Raw genomic sequence first — 19,259 nt, forward strand, 5'->3', positions numbered from 1 at the left:
CCTCATGGAGCACGACGCGATCACAGGACAACGTCGATGGCCTTAAAAATGAGAGAAGCAGTCTGCAGAGTTTAGAAAAGGGGTGTTTTAGAATAGGAGAAATGTCCAGAGGGTTTTGAGGGGAGAGTTTCCTAATATAGGCAGTCAAAGGGCCGGATTTGTCTCTAGTGAGTGGACAACTGAAAATGATATGGTTGGCGTTCTGCCTGGGGTTCCCACACGGGCACGCTGGTGAATCTACCATATTCTTTCTATAGAGGCTGTAGTTAAGATTATATAATGGTTGGATCTCAATCTGTTGATCAAAACGATCTCGCTTCTGTTAATGGAAAGTTTAAAATACCAAAGTTTTTCTGACTCAGATGGATATAAAGTGGAGTAATGCGCGCCAGTCTCCTTGGCTTTGTTCTCAAGATAATGGCGGAAACGACGCCACGACCTGGATCTAGCCTCCGCTTGAAGGTCAGAGTAGGGAGTTCGGAAGAATCTCCTCGCGCCCGAGTCACATGCATCCTTAGTTGCCTCATCAGCCACCTCATTCCCCAGGATACCCTTATGCGCAGGAATCCAAAAGAAAGTGCTCTCAATACCGATCTCTTCCAATTGCAGCAGAAGTTGCTTTATTCTGTGGATAATGTAGTTATCGTTAACTAGTTTGCCTGAACTGACAGCTTCCAGCACGCTCCGAGAGTCAGAGAAAATTATGATCCTGGAATAACCCACATCTAACGCGAGTGTTAGAGCTTGCAAAATGGCCCATGCTTCCGCTGTGAATACCGAAGAGTACGAGGTTAGATTATATTTGAAACGGTGTCCGAGCTCCGGGGAGTAGAAAGCCGCGCCCGCGCAACCGTCCTCTGATACCTTGGATTCGTCCGTGTAGAATGTGAGAGCGGAGCTGTCGAGGTCCCTGAGATTGTGATTAAATTGTTGAACAATTTCACTGTTAGAACTATCTTTATGGCATATCACGAATTCGCGAAATTCCTTATGGAAGATAAAAGCCGAGTAACCGCGTTCGAACGCCGGAAGAGAGTAAGATCTATACATACGTTCCATTTCATGCTTATTGGTAATATAGAATTTTAAGGAGGGAGATTTTCAAAGAATGAACCCTCTCTAATTGGCAGTTAACGGTATCCTCTCTACACGTTCTAAGCAGTCAAAGGGCCGGATTTGTCTCTAGTGAGTGGACAACTGAAAATGATGTGGTTGTTTAATAAGTGGATGTAAAATAAGTTTTAGAGGTAGTTCTCTTGCTTCGCACAGCATCACGTTAATTGGTGTCGATTGTCTGTATCCCAGTGCCATCCTGATGGCTTTATACTGTAACCTTTCCAATTTAAGGAAGATGCTGGGATTGTCATACCAGGCGAATATAGAGCAGGCACAATTCCAAAAGTGTACACTAGTTCATCAGCCTCAGCCACAGAAAATAGACACATGTGTGATGTGACCATGCATGCCAGCGCCACATTTGCCTTTTGCGCCAAAAATTCCAAAAGGACATTCCCCCACCACTTCATAGCGGCGACGACAATGACGTTTCTTAATATATAAAAATTTCAGATTCGTATTTTGCGTCGCAATATCTCCGCTCGTAGAGCACGTAGAGAAAAAATAAAAAATGTACCAATAGATGGCCCACCCTGTATATCCCGAGCGGTTGCAATCGATTGAGCACACTTAGGACTTGATCGGTTCAGTCCTTATTGAGATCCGATAATCTCGATCTGTCGCAACTCGCCGACTCGCGTAAAGGGGTGGCACCCAGTTGGACACGAGCCACTTACAGTGCTTGAGACTACAAAGCTCCTAAGCACCGGTCGCTGTGATTGGTGGTATCTAATCGAGCCGTGATCAATCGGGATCACCCCGCGTAAAGTAGCCACGGTAGTGGCGCTGCGCGTAGCTTAGCACCGAGACACTACCAGTGCCTCCAGATTTATTAAGCTTTATTATTGTTATAGTTTAAATATTTTAGAATTTGCAGGATATTATGGAGGAATTTAAATAAGAATTTAAATATTAAAAGGGCATAGAACCAGTATTCAAACGAACAAATTTAATTACAATAATAATATTACAAACATTTCGACTCCGATCGGGTTATTTTCAATGTACATAAAAATATATCATAAATAACGGTTACATTTATAAAATCTTTAAGAAATAAATAAATTAGTTATAACATATCATAATGTCGCAAGCATAAACATATTATCATTTATATAAAAAGTGTAAATTGTCCAATATTATAAATAACGTTTACATTTGTAAAATCTTAAAAAAATGAACAAATTAATTGTAACATATCCTGATGTCGAAAGCATAATCTTGTCATTAATATGAAAAATGTAAGTTGTCCAATTTAGGTTTTGTCGAGGTTGCAAGTAAAAATATATCTAGGAAAAGATTTATACAAAATGTGAATCCTAAAGTTATATATCAAGAACACATGTCATAATATGTAACAAAAAGTTTTTTTTATCTCGTCAGTTAATATAATAAATCTCGTGATATGTTATTTCATTGCGTTTTGTAACTGCATTTTATAAGTTTAAATATAAATTTAGATTTTGTCGAGATTATAAGTAAAAATATATCTAGGAAAAGATTTATGCAAAATGTGAATCCCGAGGGGTTGGTCACGAGCGATTATGGTGTACAAAAATTACCCTTGATACGGATTACCTTTAAATTACCTTGGATTACTTAAGATTACCTAATACTACCTCAGATTATCAAATACTACCTCATATTACCCAAGATTACCTTAGAGTATTAAAAATTACGTCATATTTTCTGAGATTACCTGAGATTATCTGAGATTTTTCCAAATTTACTTTGTTCATCTGAGATTACCTTATACGAGTAGCTAAAGTATTATTTCTTCAGATCGATTTTAGATTTTCACTGCTTAAAAAAAACGCAATTTTACAAAACAAATATTTATTGCATACAGGAACACAAAAATATATAAATTTTACAAAAAGAATATGTATTATGTGTATACATAGTGAGAAGTTCGACTACTCATAACGTTTGAGATTTTTTAATACTAACAAAACAATATCCAATTGAATATAAATATTAAATCTCTGTGAAGTTAGCACATAATAAATATTAATAGGTATTTTATAAAATAAAAAATATTTAAAAAGACAACAGTAATACGGACTCTTTGTTAGACACTTTGTTATCACAACTTAATGTTAAATTAAAAATTTTGCGTCTAATCAAGTTAAGTATAAATAAAAAGGTACATTTGTAAAACAAATATCTTAAAACTTTTGTGTATGTACTTAAAAATTATTAAAGTCCTGATGTAACTAAAACCTTTTTTTAATTTTTTTGAATTGTTTTATAATCAGTTTTCTATCAGATTGAGAAATAGTTAAAGGATTAACACCCTGCATATTAATAGGGCCATAAAATATATATCTACTCTCAACTTCTTGAATGTCATCTTTTCGCGGCCACTTAAAAACTTCTAAATTTTGAAACAGAAATTTTATTTTAAACTTTCGATTAGTTAATTTTTCCAAGACCCTTCCTATATACCATCCAGTGTCATAATAAACGGCGTAATACATTTCAATATTTATTACAATCTCCGAATTGTCATTTTCAGTGTCTACTTGATGACTTAGATTGTGAGAACTCGTGGGATTTTGTCTGACACGCACTAATCTGTCATTGCTTAATTTCTTATTATTATTAAATAACCAACAAAGAGATGATTTTTTAACTATTTTTATCTGGTTTGCTAGGACTACTTTTATAAACGGCGACTTTTCTATATTATCTTTTTTCTTAATAAATTCTGGATCATCAACATAATCTTTTAGACAAAGGTCATCGTCCAATTGATCATCATCAAAATTATCAGTTTCAGAGACCAAATCAGTTTGTAATCTTGTTTCTAACATTGATTCAACTTGTGTTGTAATATCTAATCCTGCTTCAAAATTCGAAATTAAATTATCATCCTCATCATTATTTAAATCAATATCTTCCACAAGATTTTCTTTCAAAAATTTGGGGAAACAATTAATATTTTTCCAATACGATTCAGGAATGTTGTTTATGCCAACTTCATTAAGGTCCGATTTAGCTTCTGCAAGCGCTGACATAATAATGTTTTCAATTTCTATATCATCTGGGATTTCACTTAAATTTTCATTACTTCCAATACCTAAACGATTATGTATTTTCCTTGGAAAAACAAACTGATCTTTTAAATCATTTTTGACGTTTTGTATATATATATATAATTTGAATTTTTTTAATTCTATTCATAATATCGTTTAAACTAAAATTGACTATTGTGGAAAAAGTAGAAGTCAAGCTTCTTGTTGAACGAAAAATTTGTTCGCATGGTTGACTACTCATCAACCATGGCACGCACATACTAGAATTTAAGTTAGAGTCAGATAAAATTATTTGAAAAAGCATAAGTAAGAAGTGAGCATTGATTTCTACTGACATATAGGAATTTGAAGTGATGAAATTTTTTGATAGAATTAAATCATTTTGCTCTAAGATCCAGTTTCGCCATATTCGGAAAATAAATACAGATTTCCAAATTAAAAATAATCTCTCTCTATGAGCCAAATTTTTGTTTAAAAATGAATCTAAAATATTTCTTATTGCTTTTAAATAAATTACAGAACCTTTCGCATTAGCCACTTTTTCATTTAAAATATTCGTCACTATCGGATCACATATTTTTTCCACAGCCCTATAATTCATTTTGTCTTCTCCATTTATATCAGATATAGTTAATAAGTGTTTATCTTTTCCAAAATTGAGTATAAGATATTCAAGATGCTTTTTATTGATTATGTAATTGCCTATTTGTAAATTCACTTTCTCATGTAAAAGCCGCGTTCTCAATTTTGTACCAATATGTATAGTATCTTGGCAGACCAACGCATTTGAATTAGGTTTCATACAATGAAACCAAGGCCATTTATTTTCAACAGAAGCTGGAAGTTTATATGTAGTTTTCATGGCTTTCATAAGTCTAGTATCACCATCAGATGAATGACCCAAAATTGTAATACCAAATTCTTTAGCCATAGATTGCATTTTTATCCATCTTTTCAAAACATCGGAGGCTGTAAACCGATTATCTGTACCAAAAATTGACAGGCAAAACGATGGAGTATTATTCTGTAAAGGCTGGGCCATAACAACATAGGCATAATTAGAAATACGTTCCTCTTGAAATTGTCTTTTTATTTCCTTATAAGTTGTTGCCTAGAAACCACAATCTGATAATTTTGTGAAAAATCAACTTAATTGTTTAAAAATGAAGAAAATTGTTATTTACCTTAAAGCATCCAACTTTTGGTAAGCCATCGTCATTTAATGGTAAAACGAAACCAATATTACAATTTTCGTATATTGAATATTCGACTCTGCCAGTAATTCCAGTCGCATCTTCACTAAGCCAAACCACTTTAGGTAAATTTCTTTGTGTTAAGAAATTGACATATTGAATATTCGACTCGGCCAGTAATTCCAGTCGCATTTTCACTAAGCCAAACCACTTTAGGTAAATTTCTTTGTGTTAAAAAATTGTTTAATTCCTTAAAACGGAATTCTCCCTCCCGAAGTGAACAATAGTTTGTATTTATTTCCCTGCTGATAGTGGATACAGCTGGAATAATGCCGTTCAAATTGGCATGTAATGTTTCGTAAGTCAGGCGTCCACCTATTATTCAAAACAAATATTAAAGAAGCTAAAAATAATTAAAAATACAAATATATAAAAATTTCGAAATACATCCTTACCTACAATAAAAAGATATGTGCAAAATCTTTTAAAAGATTCCTTATATTGATTATTTTTCGAATTCTTATTAGTATTGTTAAGAATTGCTGTTTCAAAAAGTTGTTTTAACAAACCATCAATATTATTTGGGATCGAAGCAATACTTTTTTTAAGACATCGAAGTTCTTCGGCATGCTCAAAAAATGCTTTCTTTAAAATGTCATTTTCTTGGACTATCTTTGAAATTTTATCAAGATAGGGAAAATATTGCGTAATAAACATTTGATTTGGGGATATTATTTGTAGTTTTCTTTTTAATCGATTTTGTCAACTATATTTTTCACTAGATGATTTTTTTGAAGGTGTTATTTTAGTACTGCACATCATCTTATTTTTTCCAGTACTATTTATTAAAAATTTGGCAATTCAGTATCGGAATCTGAGTTGGAATTATTTTCCTCTACAACAGTCTCGGAGATTGTTTTTTCCTCGGTTTCTTCGGTGTCTTCGATTGGAATTATTACTGAAGTTTCCAAAGATGATTCTTGTTTCGATTTTTTATTTTGAATAGTATCCAAATTTTTATTAGCATCAGTTTTTGAAAAATAAGAAGTTAATAAGGATGATTTTTTAAAAGAAGTCTGAGGTGCTGTCGAAGTGTCGTTTTGAGTATTGCTTAAATGCTTCAAGAAATGTTTGTAAAAATTGCTCACCATCCATCTTGTACTCGTATTTTCATTTTTACTGCACTTGATGATTTTTATAGATGTTTTGCAAAGAAAACAATTAACCGTAGCAAAAATAAGGTTTTCATCCCCAGCTTCAACTTTAATTTTCATATTTTTTGCTTTTTCCAATAAATAATTTTCATTCGTATCTGATGTCTTACTTATTTTTTGCTCTATCCAGTCCAGTATAAGTTTTTTAATTTTTTCCATTTCTAAATGTAAATCTATTATCTTGGTCCGTTTGATTAAATCAGAGTTTTCCTCAGATAAATCGTCTCGTTTTCTTTTATGACTAATTTTCTTTCCATCATCTACATTTTTATCACCTGCTTTTGTTTCTCTCTGCAACTGTTGGGACAATTCGAAAATTTGCTTTTTAAATCCTCCTAGTATTTTAAACATTTCAGGTTTTTTGGAAAACAATGGACCATAATACTTGACATAATCTTTTTTATCCACTAACAAATGAAGTTGCTCTCTTGCAAAGGCTTCTATTTCTTCAATATCTTTTTCGTGAATCGAAAGAAGAGAACTTTCAGTGTAATATCCTGTTTCTTTTAACAGTTCGATCAAATAACTTGGCAAAATTTTTAATTTACTGTCAAAATTTACCAATTCTGTATTTTTCGTATTGATTTCAGCAGGTAATTCCCTCGATGATTGTTCAGAATTTTCCATTTTGATCGATTTCGATAATAAAACCACAAAATAATAGCAAAAACTGTATCAGGAACAGAGCGGGCAACGTCTCGCAACTTACATCAAGCACAGACTGGAAAACGTGTCGAAACACGAAAGACTGCGTTTCCGATATGTGATTGTTTCTCGGCAGCTAGATGCGTCGCGTGTGCGTACGATGAAACGGCGAAGTCTTTTTGAGACAGCAATTCTCAACAATTCTAAAACGAATTCGAAGAATAATCAATATAAAAAATCTTTTAAAAGATTTTGCACATATCTTTTCATTGTAGATAAGGAGATGTATTTCGTAATTTTTATATATTTGTATTTTTAGTTATTTTTAACTTCTTTAAAATTTGTTTTGAATAATAGGTGGATGCCTGACTTATGAAACTTTACATGCCAATTTGAACGGCATTATTCCATCTGTATCCATTATCAGCAGGGAAATAAATGCAAATCATTGTTCACTTCGGGAGGGAGAATTCCGTTTTAAGGAACTAAACGATTTACTTTAGACAAATTTCCTAACGCAAAGAAATTTGTTTAAAGTAGTATGGCAATTTCGCAATTTTTAAACGCTTGTGTATCCACAGCCTGAGAGCTAGATTATAAAAAAGCAATTCCTTTACGTCAATTCCAAAAATTGATTAAAAATGTATATACTATTGTAAAAAAAATACAACATGCTCATCAATGACGTTCACTAAAAAATCAAAGATTACCTTAGATTACCTCAGATTATCTGAGATTACTTTAAGAATTCCTAAAATTACTTACAGATTATTTGATATTACCCTTAGATTACTTAGGATTTCCTATTAGATTACACAAGATTACCTGAGAACACTAAAGATTATTTAGACTTGCCAAAAATTACATTGGATTACCCAAAATTTCGTTTGGATTACCACTGAATTACCTAGCCTTTGTACAAAAATTATCTCCGTGACCAACCTCTCGGTGAATCCTAAAGTTATATATAAAGAACCTGTCATAATATATAACAAAAAGTTTTTTTTTACCTCGTCAGTTAATATAATAAATCCCGTGATATGTTATTGCGTTGTGACTGCATTTTATAAGTTTAAACTATTTTGCACTTATTTACGCGACCACTCTTAATCGTCAAGTAATGTAATGTACAGGCAGAATGTCGAGAGAAGACAGAAACCGTGACAAATTTAAGAAATGGAAAGGGAATGTATCATATATTCGTATACGTGTCGGACAATGACTCTGTATCGTTTTGTCTGTTTATACCGTGTGTTTGTTTCTTAATGTGGACCATCTCAGAAATTAATCGTTTTCTGTAAGAAGATTCTATATCCAATATTTTTACACTATTCCATTTGAAATCATGATTCGTTTCAATTCTGTGATTAGTAATTACCGAAGGGGATTTTGAACCTTTATTAATATCAGAGACATGTTGTTCATTTACTCTTGTTTTTAATTGTCTCTTAGTTTGGCCTACATAGCTTGCTTCGCAATTTTAACAAGATATTTTATAAACTACATTCTGATTCTTTGTATGTACTAGTTTATCTTTTCCCTTTTTTATGTAGTCTTTAAGTGTGTTGGGAATGGTGTACGCCAATTTACAATCAACCACATTAGCTATAGGTTTAAATTTTTCAGAAATAGAACTGACAAACGGAATAGTAAAAAATTTATTTGACAAAATGTTATTATTATTCACATTAATATTATTATGATATTTTATTCTATTCTGGATTGTCGAAAAAATAAATTGAAGAGGGTATCCATTGTTCAAAAATATATTAATGGCATCAGTCAAATTATTCTGTTGAAAAGTTGGATGGCACAAGCGAACTATTTTATCTATAATACTATATATAACTCCTCTCTTATGACAGATCGGACGTTGAGATTGGAAATTAAGGAATCTGCCAGAAAAAGTGGCTTTACGGTAGCCATCAAATATCAAATTACATTCATTAACAACAATTAAAGTGTCCAAAAAAACTTATTTTACCTTCCTTGCCAACTTCCATAGTAAACTGCAATCTTGTGTGTAATGAGTTAAAAATGTTTAAGATGTTATCTAACCAGCTAAGAATTTTGATTGTATATGGATCAGATACACTGAGGATGACTCGAATGTAAGCCGAAACGTCTGACTTTTTCGTATTTAATAAATCATTTGCTCGCACGACTTACCGCGAAAAAACTCTCATTAGCCTGTTCTCTGTTTATATTTTGTTTAAGATGTCATTAACGCTTTCGGATGGGGCTGCTAAAATAATATCGTCATATAACGTACCGGTAATAAAAAGATAACTGAACAGGCAATAATCTAATTGCAATTTCCTCGAAATCCTGCATGACCATGTTTGCTACTATAGATGATAATGGGGATCCCATAGGAGTTCCAAAAATTTGTTTGTAAAATAAACCATTAAAAATAAAAACTGTCGAGTTCAATATTAATCTAAAGGCTATCATAAATTCATCTAAAGTAATTTTTGTCCCCTTAGATATGGATTCCCATCTTCTAACCACACTATCAGATGCCAAATCTATAAGTGTGTTAGTGAACAAGGAAACCACGTCCAATGAAACTAGTGATGAATTAGATTCAAGTTTAATGTTTTTTAATTTATCAATTAAATCAACACTATTTTTTATATAACTTGGAGCTTTAAGTATTGAATCATTCATAATTTAGTGTAAATATAGTGATAAGTTATATAACGGGCTATTGACAGATGAAACTATGATTCTAAGAGAATAATTGGTTTTGTGAATTTTAGTCAACCCGTAAGCTCTTATAGCGTATTCGATTTACTGACTCGAGCCGACTCCAAGTCAATGGTCTGTTCTGTTTAGCTGCAAAAGAAGAGCTAAATTATACAAGAAATGCAGCTAAAAAGAACAGACTGTTGATTCGGAGTCGGGTCGAGTCAGTAAATCGAATACGCTATTAGAGTATTACCGTCAGTGCTAAGTAAATTTCTATAAGTCATGTCATCTATGAAACCTTTGTTTTTCCATCTAACCAGAATATTACGTAAATCGTTTATAATTTTTCGTGTAGAATCTTTACTAATTAACTCATAAGTATTATTATTTATGATATATTGGACAATTTACACTTTTTATATAAATGATATGTTTATGCTTGCGACATTATGAGAGATATGTTATAATTAATTTATTTATTTCTTAAAGATTTTACAAATGTAACCGTTATTTATGATATATTTTTATGTACAATACATTGAAAATGACCCGATCGGAGTCGAAACGTTTGTAATATTATTATTGTAATTAAATTTGTTTATTTGAATACTGGTTCTATGCCCTTTTAATATTTAAATTGTTTTATACATATTGAGCCTTATTATTACTTTATTTTAAATAAGAAATTTCCACAAATTCCAAATATAATAATTTTGAAGATCGTAGTTTACTAATCTTCTGATATAAATTAATTTTAAGCATCCCTACATCAAATAGGTATATAGAATCGTGCTACATTTTGAAGACATCTTTTATTCTGCTGTAGATGTGAGGAACTTTTACAATTAAACGCGTCTCTGAAGGATCAGCTCGAGGAATCTCATCAAACAAACGAGGCGTTAACCAATGATTTGCAAAAACTAAGCAATGACTGGGATATATTGAGAGACGAGTTGGCTATTAAGGAAGAGGAGTGGAAAGAAGAAGAACAGGCATTCAATGAATATTACATCTCTGAGCATAACCGATTACTCAACCTATGGCGTGATGTCGTTTCTGTTAAAAGATTGTTTGCAGAAATGAAATCTACTACGGAAAGGGATTTGGCCAAAATACGGAATGAAATTATTGCATCATCTAATGAAATGACATCAGCGTGTAATAGTACGAATTTTACTATGAAGCTTCAAGCGAGTGCGGCGCAATCCACAGTAAGACCATTCTACAATTATGTGATAATTGTGTATAATCTATTTGCTGTGGAAATTTTACGTTGTTCCTATACGTCTTATTTTAGCCGTCCCAAAGAATACAACAGGAAGAGGAACAAGCTGTAACAATTTTAAAAACAGAGATTGCAGCACTCAAGCAACAACACGCTGCCTATCAACATGAAATTCGTACTAAAGATGATCGAATAGATCAGTTTATTCGAGAAATTCGCAATTTAGTGAGCATCGATTTTACTTCAAATTTAATCCTTCGGTGCCATTCCTAGTGTAACATACCGAACAATTTTTACTTTGTTATGCTATAACTTTTATTAAAGATACGTACAATTGCTTGTTATCATTATATTCCTCGATGACTGGCACATTAAAAAAAAATTTGTTAATAATATATCAATTTTTATACGATATTTTTAAAAATATCTAGGTAAATACATGATAAAATCATATAAAGTGGCACCTAAGAATTAATTGGTAATAAGATTTTGACAGCGTGTTTTTCGGTACGTAGGAGGAAAGATGTAGCGTTTCTGAGGCGGCGGTAACCCAAACCGGGCGTATGCAGGAAGATATTGAGGTGCTAGAATCTGCATTACGAGACATCGCGCATGCCGTGATTCAGGATGCTGAAAGCCGAGACGCCGATGCTAAGCAGGCATCCCCACATATCCACCTGTCACCCAGTGCACTGATGCAGCAGAGATCGCCGAAAAGAAGCACGCGAAGTAACACTATACCGGCATTGGCTGAAAGTACATTAAGTGCGGTACGAGCGGCTCTGCAGAAGTATCAATTAACGATACGCGAGTTACAGGTATATACATTGTCTTGTGAAAAAAACAATGAAGTTTTACGTTATTCGTTGTATGATTAGATTTATGCCCTATTTACGAATTTTTTGTATTAGATAAAATCACAAACGAACAAGGAACAAATCCTAGCAATGCGTAAACAATGCGATGCCGCGGAAGAAAACGCTCAAACGTTAAATACCAAAGTTGCGGAATTGATTTCTCAATTGGATATATGCCGTTCGCAATGCACACAGCTGGATCAAGAGAAGGACATGCTGCAGAAAAGTCTCGATACTGTAAAATTGGAGAAAAATGTATTGGATAAGAATAAAGTGGAACTTAATAACACGGTAGGATTTAAAGTATTCATTAATTTTGTTTGCATATTTATTGATATTTCACCAAATTTTTGTCACAGCTGGAGGCTCTTAGAAACAATTACGAAAAACTTCAGAAGACCAATAATAAATTACAAAAGTTGTGTGATAACTTGGGAGATGAAAAATTATATTTACAAAATGAGCTTGGTAGAATATCGGAAGATGCCGACTTAAAGTAAATAAATTGATTTTAATAAGCATTTTATGTACCACATCATTTGTTTTAATTCTGTCATAAATTATTACATACATTTTTTATAAAATCATTTCCAGAGAATTAAGTTTACGTTCGGAGGAGGATAGATGCAGTAAAATGAGAGAAGAGCTTTTGACACTGCGAGAAGATTTGAATAAAGCTCATCTTGCCAAAGACATGTTGGAACAGCAAAAGTTAGAAACTGATGGATTAATTTCTCAAATCGAAAAAAGCAAAGGTATTCCATGTTCCCATTTACAAATTATAACCTTCAAGTAAATTATAAACGTCTAAATAATTTAATTAGGCGATCTTGAGTTGGAATTGGAACGTATACTGTTGGAAAAATCAGATGTACAGGAAATTTTGATAAAAATGGAAGCGATGTGCTCTAATCATGAGCAGGATAAGCAAAGATTGCAAGAAGAATTGAAAAAGGTAACATTATCATCAAGTCTAACATTATCAGTAATCTATGTTTGGTATTAATTATAGATTTATTGTAGATGATAGACGAGAAAAATAAGCTTGCAAGTCAATGCATCGATCAACAAGGTGATCTCAATTCATTGAGAAAAGAATTGCTGCAAGCTGAACAAATTCGACTTGACATAGAATCTGAAAAAATTACGTTGAATGAAAAGATTAAATTTCTGGAGATAGAAAAGGAGAAAGTGGAAATGGAATTAGGTCAAGTGACTCGCGAACGTAGCGATTTAAGTAATCAATTGTCGATCTTGGCGCGAAAGAAAGAGACATTAAATGAGGAGCTCATGAGACTTAGGCAAAGATTAGAACAATCCAATGAAATGAATGCACGAATAAACAGAAACTTGAAAGATCTTGTGAAAGATAACGAAGAAAAACAGGCAAGAATGATAACTTAATACACGAGCTATTAATATTAATTAATAGCTAATTAATTAACTAATATTATTATTATATCGCTTTCTTATATGCCAAAAGTGATACAATTAAAAAAATATGACAATATTTTTTGATTAGACAATAATTTTCTGTCAATTTATCAAATGGTTTTCTCCTTTTCTGAAAAACTTATTCTTTTAATTATGTCACTTTTGAAACAAAACAGTGATATGTCAAAACAATAAGATAGATTTTTCATACAGGTACTCTTGGAAACAAATGAAAAGGAATTTCAAAGATTGCAAGAGCAGCTTGCGTCGATGCGCACTGAGAAGGAAATATTAGAAGGAGTACTGTTTGACACACAAACCAATTTGGAAGCTACGCATGTTAAGAAAACACAGTTAGAGAAGGAGCAAAAAGAGTTATTAATAAAACAAGAAAGTTTTAAAGGCCAGATAACGCGACTAACGAAAGAATTGGATAATAGTGAAAAACGTGCGCAAGACATCAAACAGTCACTTACGCAACAGAGTGGTGATCAGATCGCAGAATTTCAACAAATTATATCTAATATGAAGAGACAATCGGAAGATAGCATAAAGAAGATAAACGATGAAAAAGTATTTAATTATTTATGGAATTTTAAGATTTTCTATCATATTACTTCTATAATACCTTCATTCGTTGTTTATTATCTTTAGGAGCAAGTAAGAATAAGTTTAGAGAAACGGTTGCAACAATCTTTATCACAAGTGGAGGGAGAGAAAAATGAAGAAATCAATCAGTTGCAACAACGAATAGAAGAGTTGCAGCAACACATAGAGAATTTGTGTAAGCAGCATGAGGAAGCACTTCTTAGAGCCGAAAATGATAAACAACAGGCACTTTTAATAGGTATGTAATTGAATACTCTTAATCAAGCCTTAATTATCTTTATAAAATACTTTTAGTATACAACAATGTTGTGAATCAATATAATTTAAATATATTTAAATTTGTTATAGCTCATCACGACCAACAGGCATTAATCGAAAAGATTGATACTATTATGCGTGAATTAGAAGAAGAAAAAAACACTTTAGAACGTGTTAAGAGGGAGGCCGCAGCACGTGCCGAACAAGAACGAAATAATACAAATCAACTCCGTAATGAATTAAATCGTCTCAAAACAAAACTAGACGAGACAAAGTTGAAGGCTAACGAAGAAAAGATGAAGCTTGAATTAAAAATAGAAGAGCTCTGGAAAGAACGGGAATCCACACAGCGAGAGGTCGAAGAATTGCAAGTTCAACTACACATGACGGAGGATAAAGTTGATGGATTGCAAAATCAGCTACACGATACTATTAGAAAACTCAAAGATGGTAATATATAATTTCTTCCTCAAAGTTCCATTTCTCGATTGTAGTTGTCTTATGTTCAATTTTACCAATGTATATTAACTTAATCTCGATTTATTTTAGTCTCTATGTTTTTCTAATTCTTAGAAAAGAACTATAAAGAGATAAAAACTATAAAACTCAGATTAAAGTTTATCTACATTGGTAGAAATAGACATTAACCTTTAACCGCTATACTACGGGAACAACACACTTGGATGTTCGATTGCTTATGATAAAAATGGACATATTGTAAAAATGTTTTTCAATCAAAGTAATGAAAGAAACATAATGATACCAAGCAAATGTACATTTATTAATAAAAAAACGTTATAAGTAATGGAAAAAGCATTGGAAAAGCATTAGAAAAAATCCAGGTTTTCAAATTAAAAAAACATTTAAAAGTTAATCAACTTATTATTTTATTGCAGCTGACAACGTTAATGAGACAATGCGCAAAGACTTAGTTGACGTACGAAGACAGTTAGCAGATACCATGTATGAGAAAGAAAAATACAACAACAGTAACAAGGAATTGCGGGAACACGTTAAGCAAATTGAGAGCGAAAGAAGGGAACAGGGAAGAACATTGGAGGAGTCATACCAGAAAATAGCAAGTCGGTATTATTTTTTTTCGTAGATATATAAACATATTTGATAATTCAGAGTAGCTGTTAAAATATGCGTGTTTAGCATTGGAAGACGCAAAAGCGACCATGGATGTCGAGAGGACACGTCTGCAAGCACAAGTACGCGACATGGAACGCGAAGCATTACAAATGCAGCAGCAACTTCGCTTCACGCAAGATGAGCTGCAGAAATGCCATGAAAACAATGCTCAAGCTCAAAACGAAGAGAAGGAACTGCAGGCCAGATTGGCTAACGAGATTGAGGAGAGAGAGCGAATACAACTACAATTGCATCAAGTTAAGAAACAGGTGAAGAAATGCGCATAGTCTTCTTCATTTTTCACTTCTTCAGTCAATATGATGAATTTTGTTGTCGCAGGTAGTCGACTTGGATAACAGTTTGGAAGTTACGCGACAAGAACTTGGAAAATTACGTGGTCGAGCGGATGAAGAGGATGAAAGATGGCGTGCACGAGAGCAAGAGTTGCTGGTACGGCTCGAGGATAGCCGCTGTCGCGAAAGAAAATTGGAAGATCAGAAACATAATCTAGAGGTTTGCTTGGCCGACGCCACGCAGCAACTTCAAGAGCTAAAGGTATTTTCGAGAAAGATGGAGATGTATTTTCGCTCTGAAACCTTAATTGATATTCGCGAGTCCAGTGTACTTTACATTAATGTATCTTTGCTTAAGTTAACATAATTGAACAATTTTTTTTTTCATTTTAAAGATCAAAATCCAAGGAATAAGATTATATAACTTAAAATTATATTAAAATTATTTAAAATTTTGAAAAGCATTTATAAATAATTTTTCACAACATAACTGAAAAAAAATGTTCAGGTTCATTGGAATATTGATTAGGGTAAAAAATGTATTTCTAATCTCAGGCGCGCCTTGGAGGATCCGAAGGCAGAGTAAGAGCTCTTGACGCGCAACTATCGCAATTGGAGACTGCTAAAAAGGAAGTAGAACAGAAATTGAGCAGTGTAGGTTCCACGCTCCGCCGTATCGCCGGTATTCAAATGGACGGAAGCGTAAATATGCCATTTAAATTGATGAGCCCTTCGAGAAGATGGAGCCCAGTGCGTGGTAAGAAAAAATTTTATTTTGATATATGTCTATAATATATTATTATTCCACAGTACATAAAATTCAATTAATACATATATAACATAATTTGATCAAGCGCAAGATTATGGTGACACTAGCAGAGATGTTATACTAGATGTTGATCCCGAAGCCGTTAGGAAAGGAGTACGATCGCTTATGCAACAAGTTGCCCAAATTGAACGCGAGAGGGTACGTTTGGCTTTGACGATTACATGAAAAGAACAATTTTGCCGAAATATCTAAAGAGCTAGATACAGATTTGAAAATAATTTTGTTGGGCTATTAAAACGTTTAGGAATGCTGCAAAAAGTTTTGATATTCTAGCAACCAGTTTGAGTATCCAACATAATTATTTTAATAGTTTAAAAATTATTTTTAAATCTGTAACTAGCTAAAATTTTAAATATCTCAACAATATTGTTCTTTCCGTAATGTATGTATAAGTGTATATTACATTGATTATAATAAAATCTATAATGATTTAATATTACAGGACGATTACAAAACAGAATTGTGTAGTTTAAAGAAACAATTGAAAGAATCTCAAGAAAATCAAAGCAGCACAGATGTAAAAGTCAACAACCTTTTGACTAACATTCGCATGCTTCAAGAAGAGAAAAAATCTGTGGAAGCAAAACTAACTCAAACACAAACTGGGTATCAAGCACAGGTATCTTTTTTCTTAGTAGAATATAGACACGTGTCTTGTATTCTACTAAGGAAAAAAAATTAACATTTTCATTAATTTTTTTAGCTGGCTGCATTTCAACAAAAGACGGAAGAGTGCGAAAAATTATGCGAAAAGCTTACAACCTTGGAGATAAAGATAAGCGCCGAATCAGACGAGAAATCCCAGTACGAGGTACAATCTAGAAGAAACACTCTCACAATCGCTACATACAATTTCTCAGTGCATATAATTTTGCGTTTGTTTAGGATAAGTTAGAGAAAATAAAACAAGAATTGAACAGATTGGAAACAGAAAAGCGTAATCTTCAGAAAGAAGTTCGTCACAGCGATTCTCGAGCAACAGAGATGGAACTGCACAGAATGTCTTTAGACGGCGATCTTCAAAGATTGCAAATGATGTTGCAAGAAAAAGAAGCGCATATTCAAGTAAGATGGAAATACTTTCAATTAGCGTTTTAATTGCCTACAGTAATCTGTATTTTAATAAGAGCGTAATATTTGAATCAGCACATTAATTATGACAATTATAAAGACAATGATTTATTGAATTTATTCATATCTCACTTTTATCGATAATTACGCGTATATATATTTTTAAGATTTTATAGTATATGTAAAATAAATTACATGCTAAATGCACGCATTTATCAATAAAAGTAAAGTGTGAACCAATATGTCTTCGATAGTTTTTAGAACTTAAAACGTAAATTTTATTAATGCTTTATTAATGTTTTTTTTTAGAAATTACAGGACCGCTTTGACACGCAAAGTCGTACCATGGCAGGTTTAGAAGAACGTTGCGCCTCGTTAAAATCTACTATAGAACAATTAAAACTATCATTAGAAAAAGCGTCTGCTACGGAAACCGAACTCAAGAGTGAAATAAATTTATTACGACAGAATGTAATGGAGGTTACTACTTCCTCTCAAAGTAACAACGAGAAGCTCAAACAGGTAAGACACTGTTAATGGAAGGTTCTCTTTTCTCAAATTGTAAATCTACTATCTTATTTCAGCTACAGAAACAACTTTCGAATACCGAAAATGATCGTAGAATATTATCTGAACGCTTGGAAACGGCTCAACAATCCTTGAGCAATTTAAAGCATACCAATCAATCACTGATTGATCAAAATGTACGGCTACAGAATGAGCTAGCCAATAATGAAGTACAGCGATCAGCTTTAGAGTCGCAATTAAGATTGTCTACGTGGCCACCAGAAAGTAGTGCGACTAAGGATGAAGACCTATTACGTCAATTGCAAACTGCTCAAAGAGAAAGGAGTGAGATGAGAGGAAAAATAGAGGCTCTCAACGACAAAGTAAGCATGCTTTGTAGACAAATATTGCAAAAATCAAAGAAAATAGTATTCTTTGTCGTTGCACTAAAATGTTTTATCTCGCTTTTATTTATCAAACTTCAAAATATTCATTTTATTTTAAGTCCAACAAGTGTACACTAATTTAATCTACAAAGAACAGATCTTATATATAAAAAAATTGAACTTTCTATATTTATAAAATATATCTTATAATTAGGTGAAGTTGTTAGAAGCTGACAAACGTAATTTAGAACGTCAAATTGCTGCGAGCAAGACTAGTATTCGAAGTAAGAGTTATGAACATCCAGAGAAAGCACATATAGAACTCTTGGGCACTAGTTATAGTCTTGACAATTTGGAGCATGAAAATAGAGAACTGAGATTGAAGATACGCAAATTGGAGACTCAATTAGCGGAGAAAGAGGCCGAACTTATACGCGTGAAATCAACTTACACGCATTCCTCTCATTCGTTATTGGATATAAGTCGAGATAGATGCGGTGAATTAGAACGGATCAGAGCCGCGCAATTGCAAGCCGAGAAATTATTAGAGGCAAGAGAACAGAGCCATCGTCAGCAAGTATCGCGTTTGGAAAATCAGGTATATATTTTATACAGGGAATGGAAGTAACTCGTTACTTGTAACGAAGTTACAGTTACAAGTTACTTTTTTGGTAACTTTACTAGTAACTGCGTTACTTTTTTTCTTTGGTAACTGTAACGGTAACGAAGTTACATTTTTTTGGTAACAGTAACGAATTT

The 19,259-nt window shown here is 32.9% G+C and overlaps 1 protein-coding gene across 1 annotated transcript in view; it reads left to right on the top strand.

Moving 5' to 3' along the window:
* Positions 1-19,259, top strand: part of Root (ciliary rootlet coiled-coil, rootletin) — a 29,517-nt gene that overhangs the window by 8,843 nt on the left and 1,415 nt on the right. Inside the window, exons 2-23 of the mRNA XM_018506139.1 lie at positions 10,724-11,108; positions 11,195-11,347; positions 11,638-11,940; positions 12,034-12,270; positions 12,339-12,475; positions 12,574-12,734; positions 12,804-12,934; positions 13,003-13,365; positions 13,627-13,986; positions 14,068-14,260; positions 14,371-14,730; positions 15,177-15,362; positions 15,439-15,683; positions 15,754-15,969; positions 16,263-16,464; positions 16,562-16,674; positions 16,979-17,155; positions 17,240-17,347; positions 17,422-17,601; positions 17,917-18,129; positions 18,192-18,497; positions 18,715-19,098. Coding sequence (XP_018361641.1) covers positions 10,724-11,108; positions 11,195-11,347; positions 11,638-11,940; positions 12,034-12,270; positions 12,339-12,475; positions 12,574-12,734; positions 12,804-12,934; positions 13,003-13,365; positions 13,627-13,986; positions 14,068-14,260; positions 14,371-14,730; positions 15,177-15,362; positions 15,439-15,683; positions 15,754-15,969; positions 16,263-16,464; positions 16,562-16,674; positions 16,979-17,155; positions 17,240-17,347; positions 17,422-17,601; positions 17,917-18,129; positions 18,192-18,497; positions 18,715-19,098 — 5,113 coding nt within the window. The remainder of the gene's footprint in view (positions 1-10,723; positions 11,109-11,194; positions 11,348-11,637; positions 11,941-12,033; positions 12,271-12,338; positions 12,476-12,573; positions 12,735-12,803; positions 12,935-13,002; positions 13,366-13,626; positions 13,987-14,067; positions 14,261-14,370; positions 14,731-15,176; positions 15,363-15,438; positions 15,684-15,753; positions 15,970-16,262; positions 16,465-16,561; positions 16,675-16,978; positions 17,156-17,239; positions 17,348-17,421; positions 17,602-17,916; positions 18,130-18,191; positions 18,498-18,714; positions 19,099-19,259) is intronic.

The sequence above is a fragment of the Trachymyrmex cornetzi genome, unplaced genomic scaffold (genome assembly GCF_001594075.2).
Source record: "Trachymyrmex cornetzi isolate Tcor2-1 unplaced genomic scaffold, Tcor1.1 scaffold1075, whole genome shotgun sequence".
Lineage (NCBI taxonomy): Eukaryota > Metazoa > Arthropoda > Insecta > Hymenoptera > Formicidae > Trachymyrmex > Trachymyrmex cornetzi.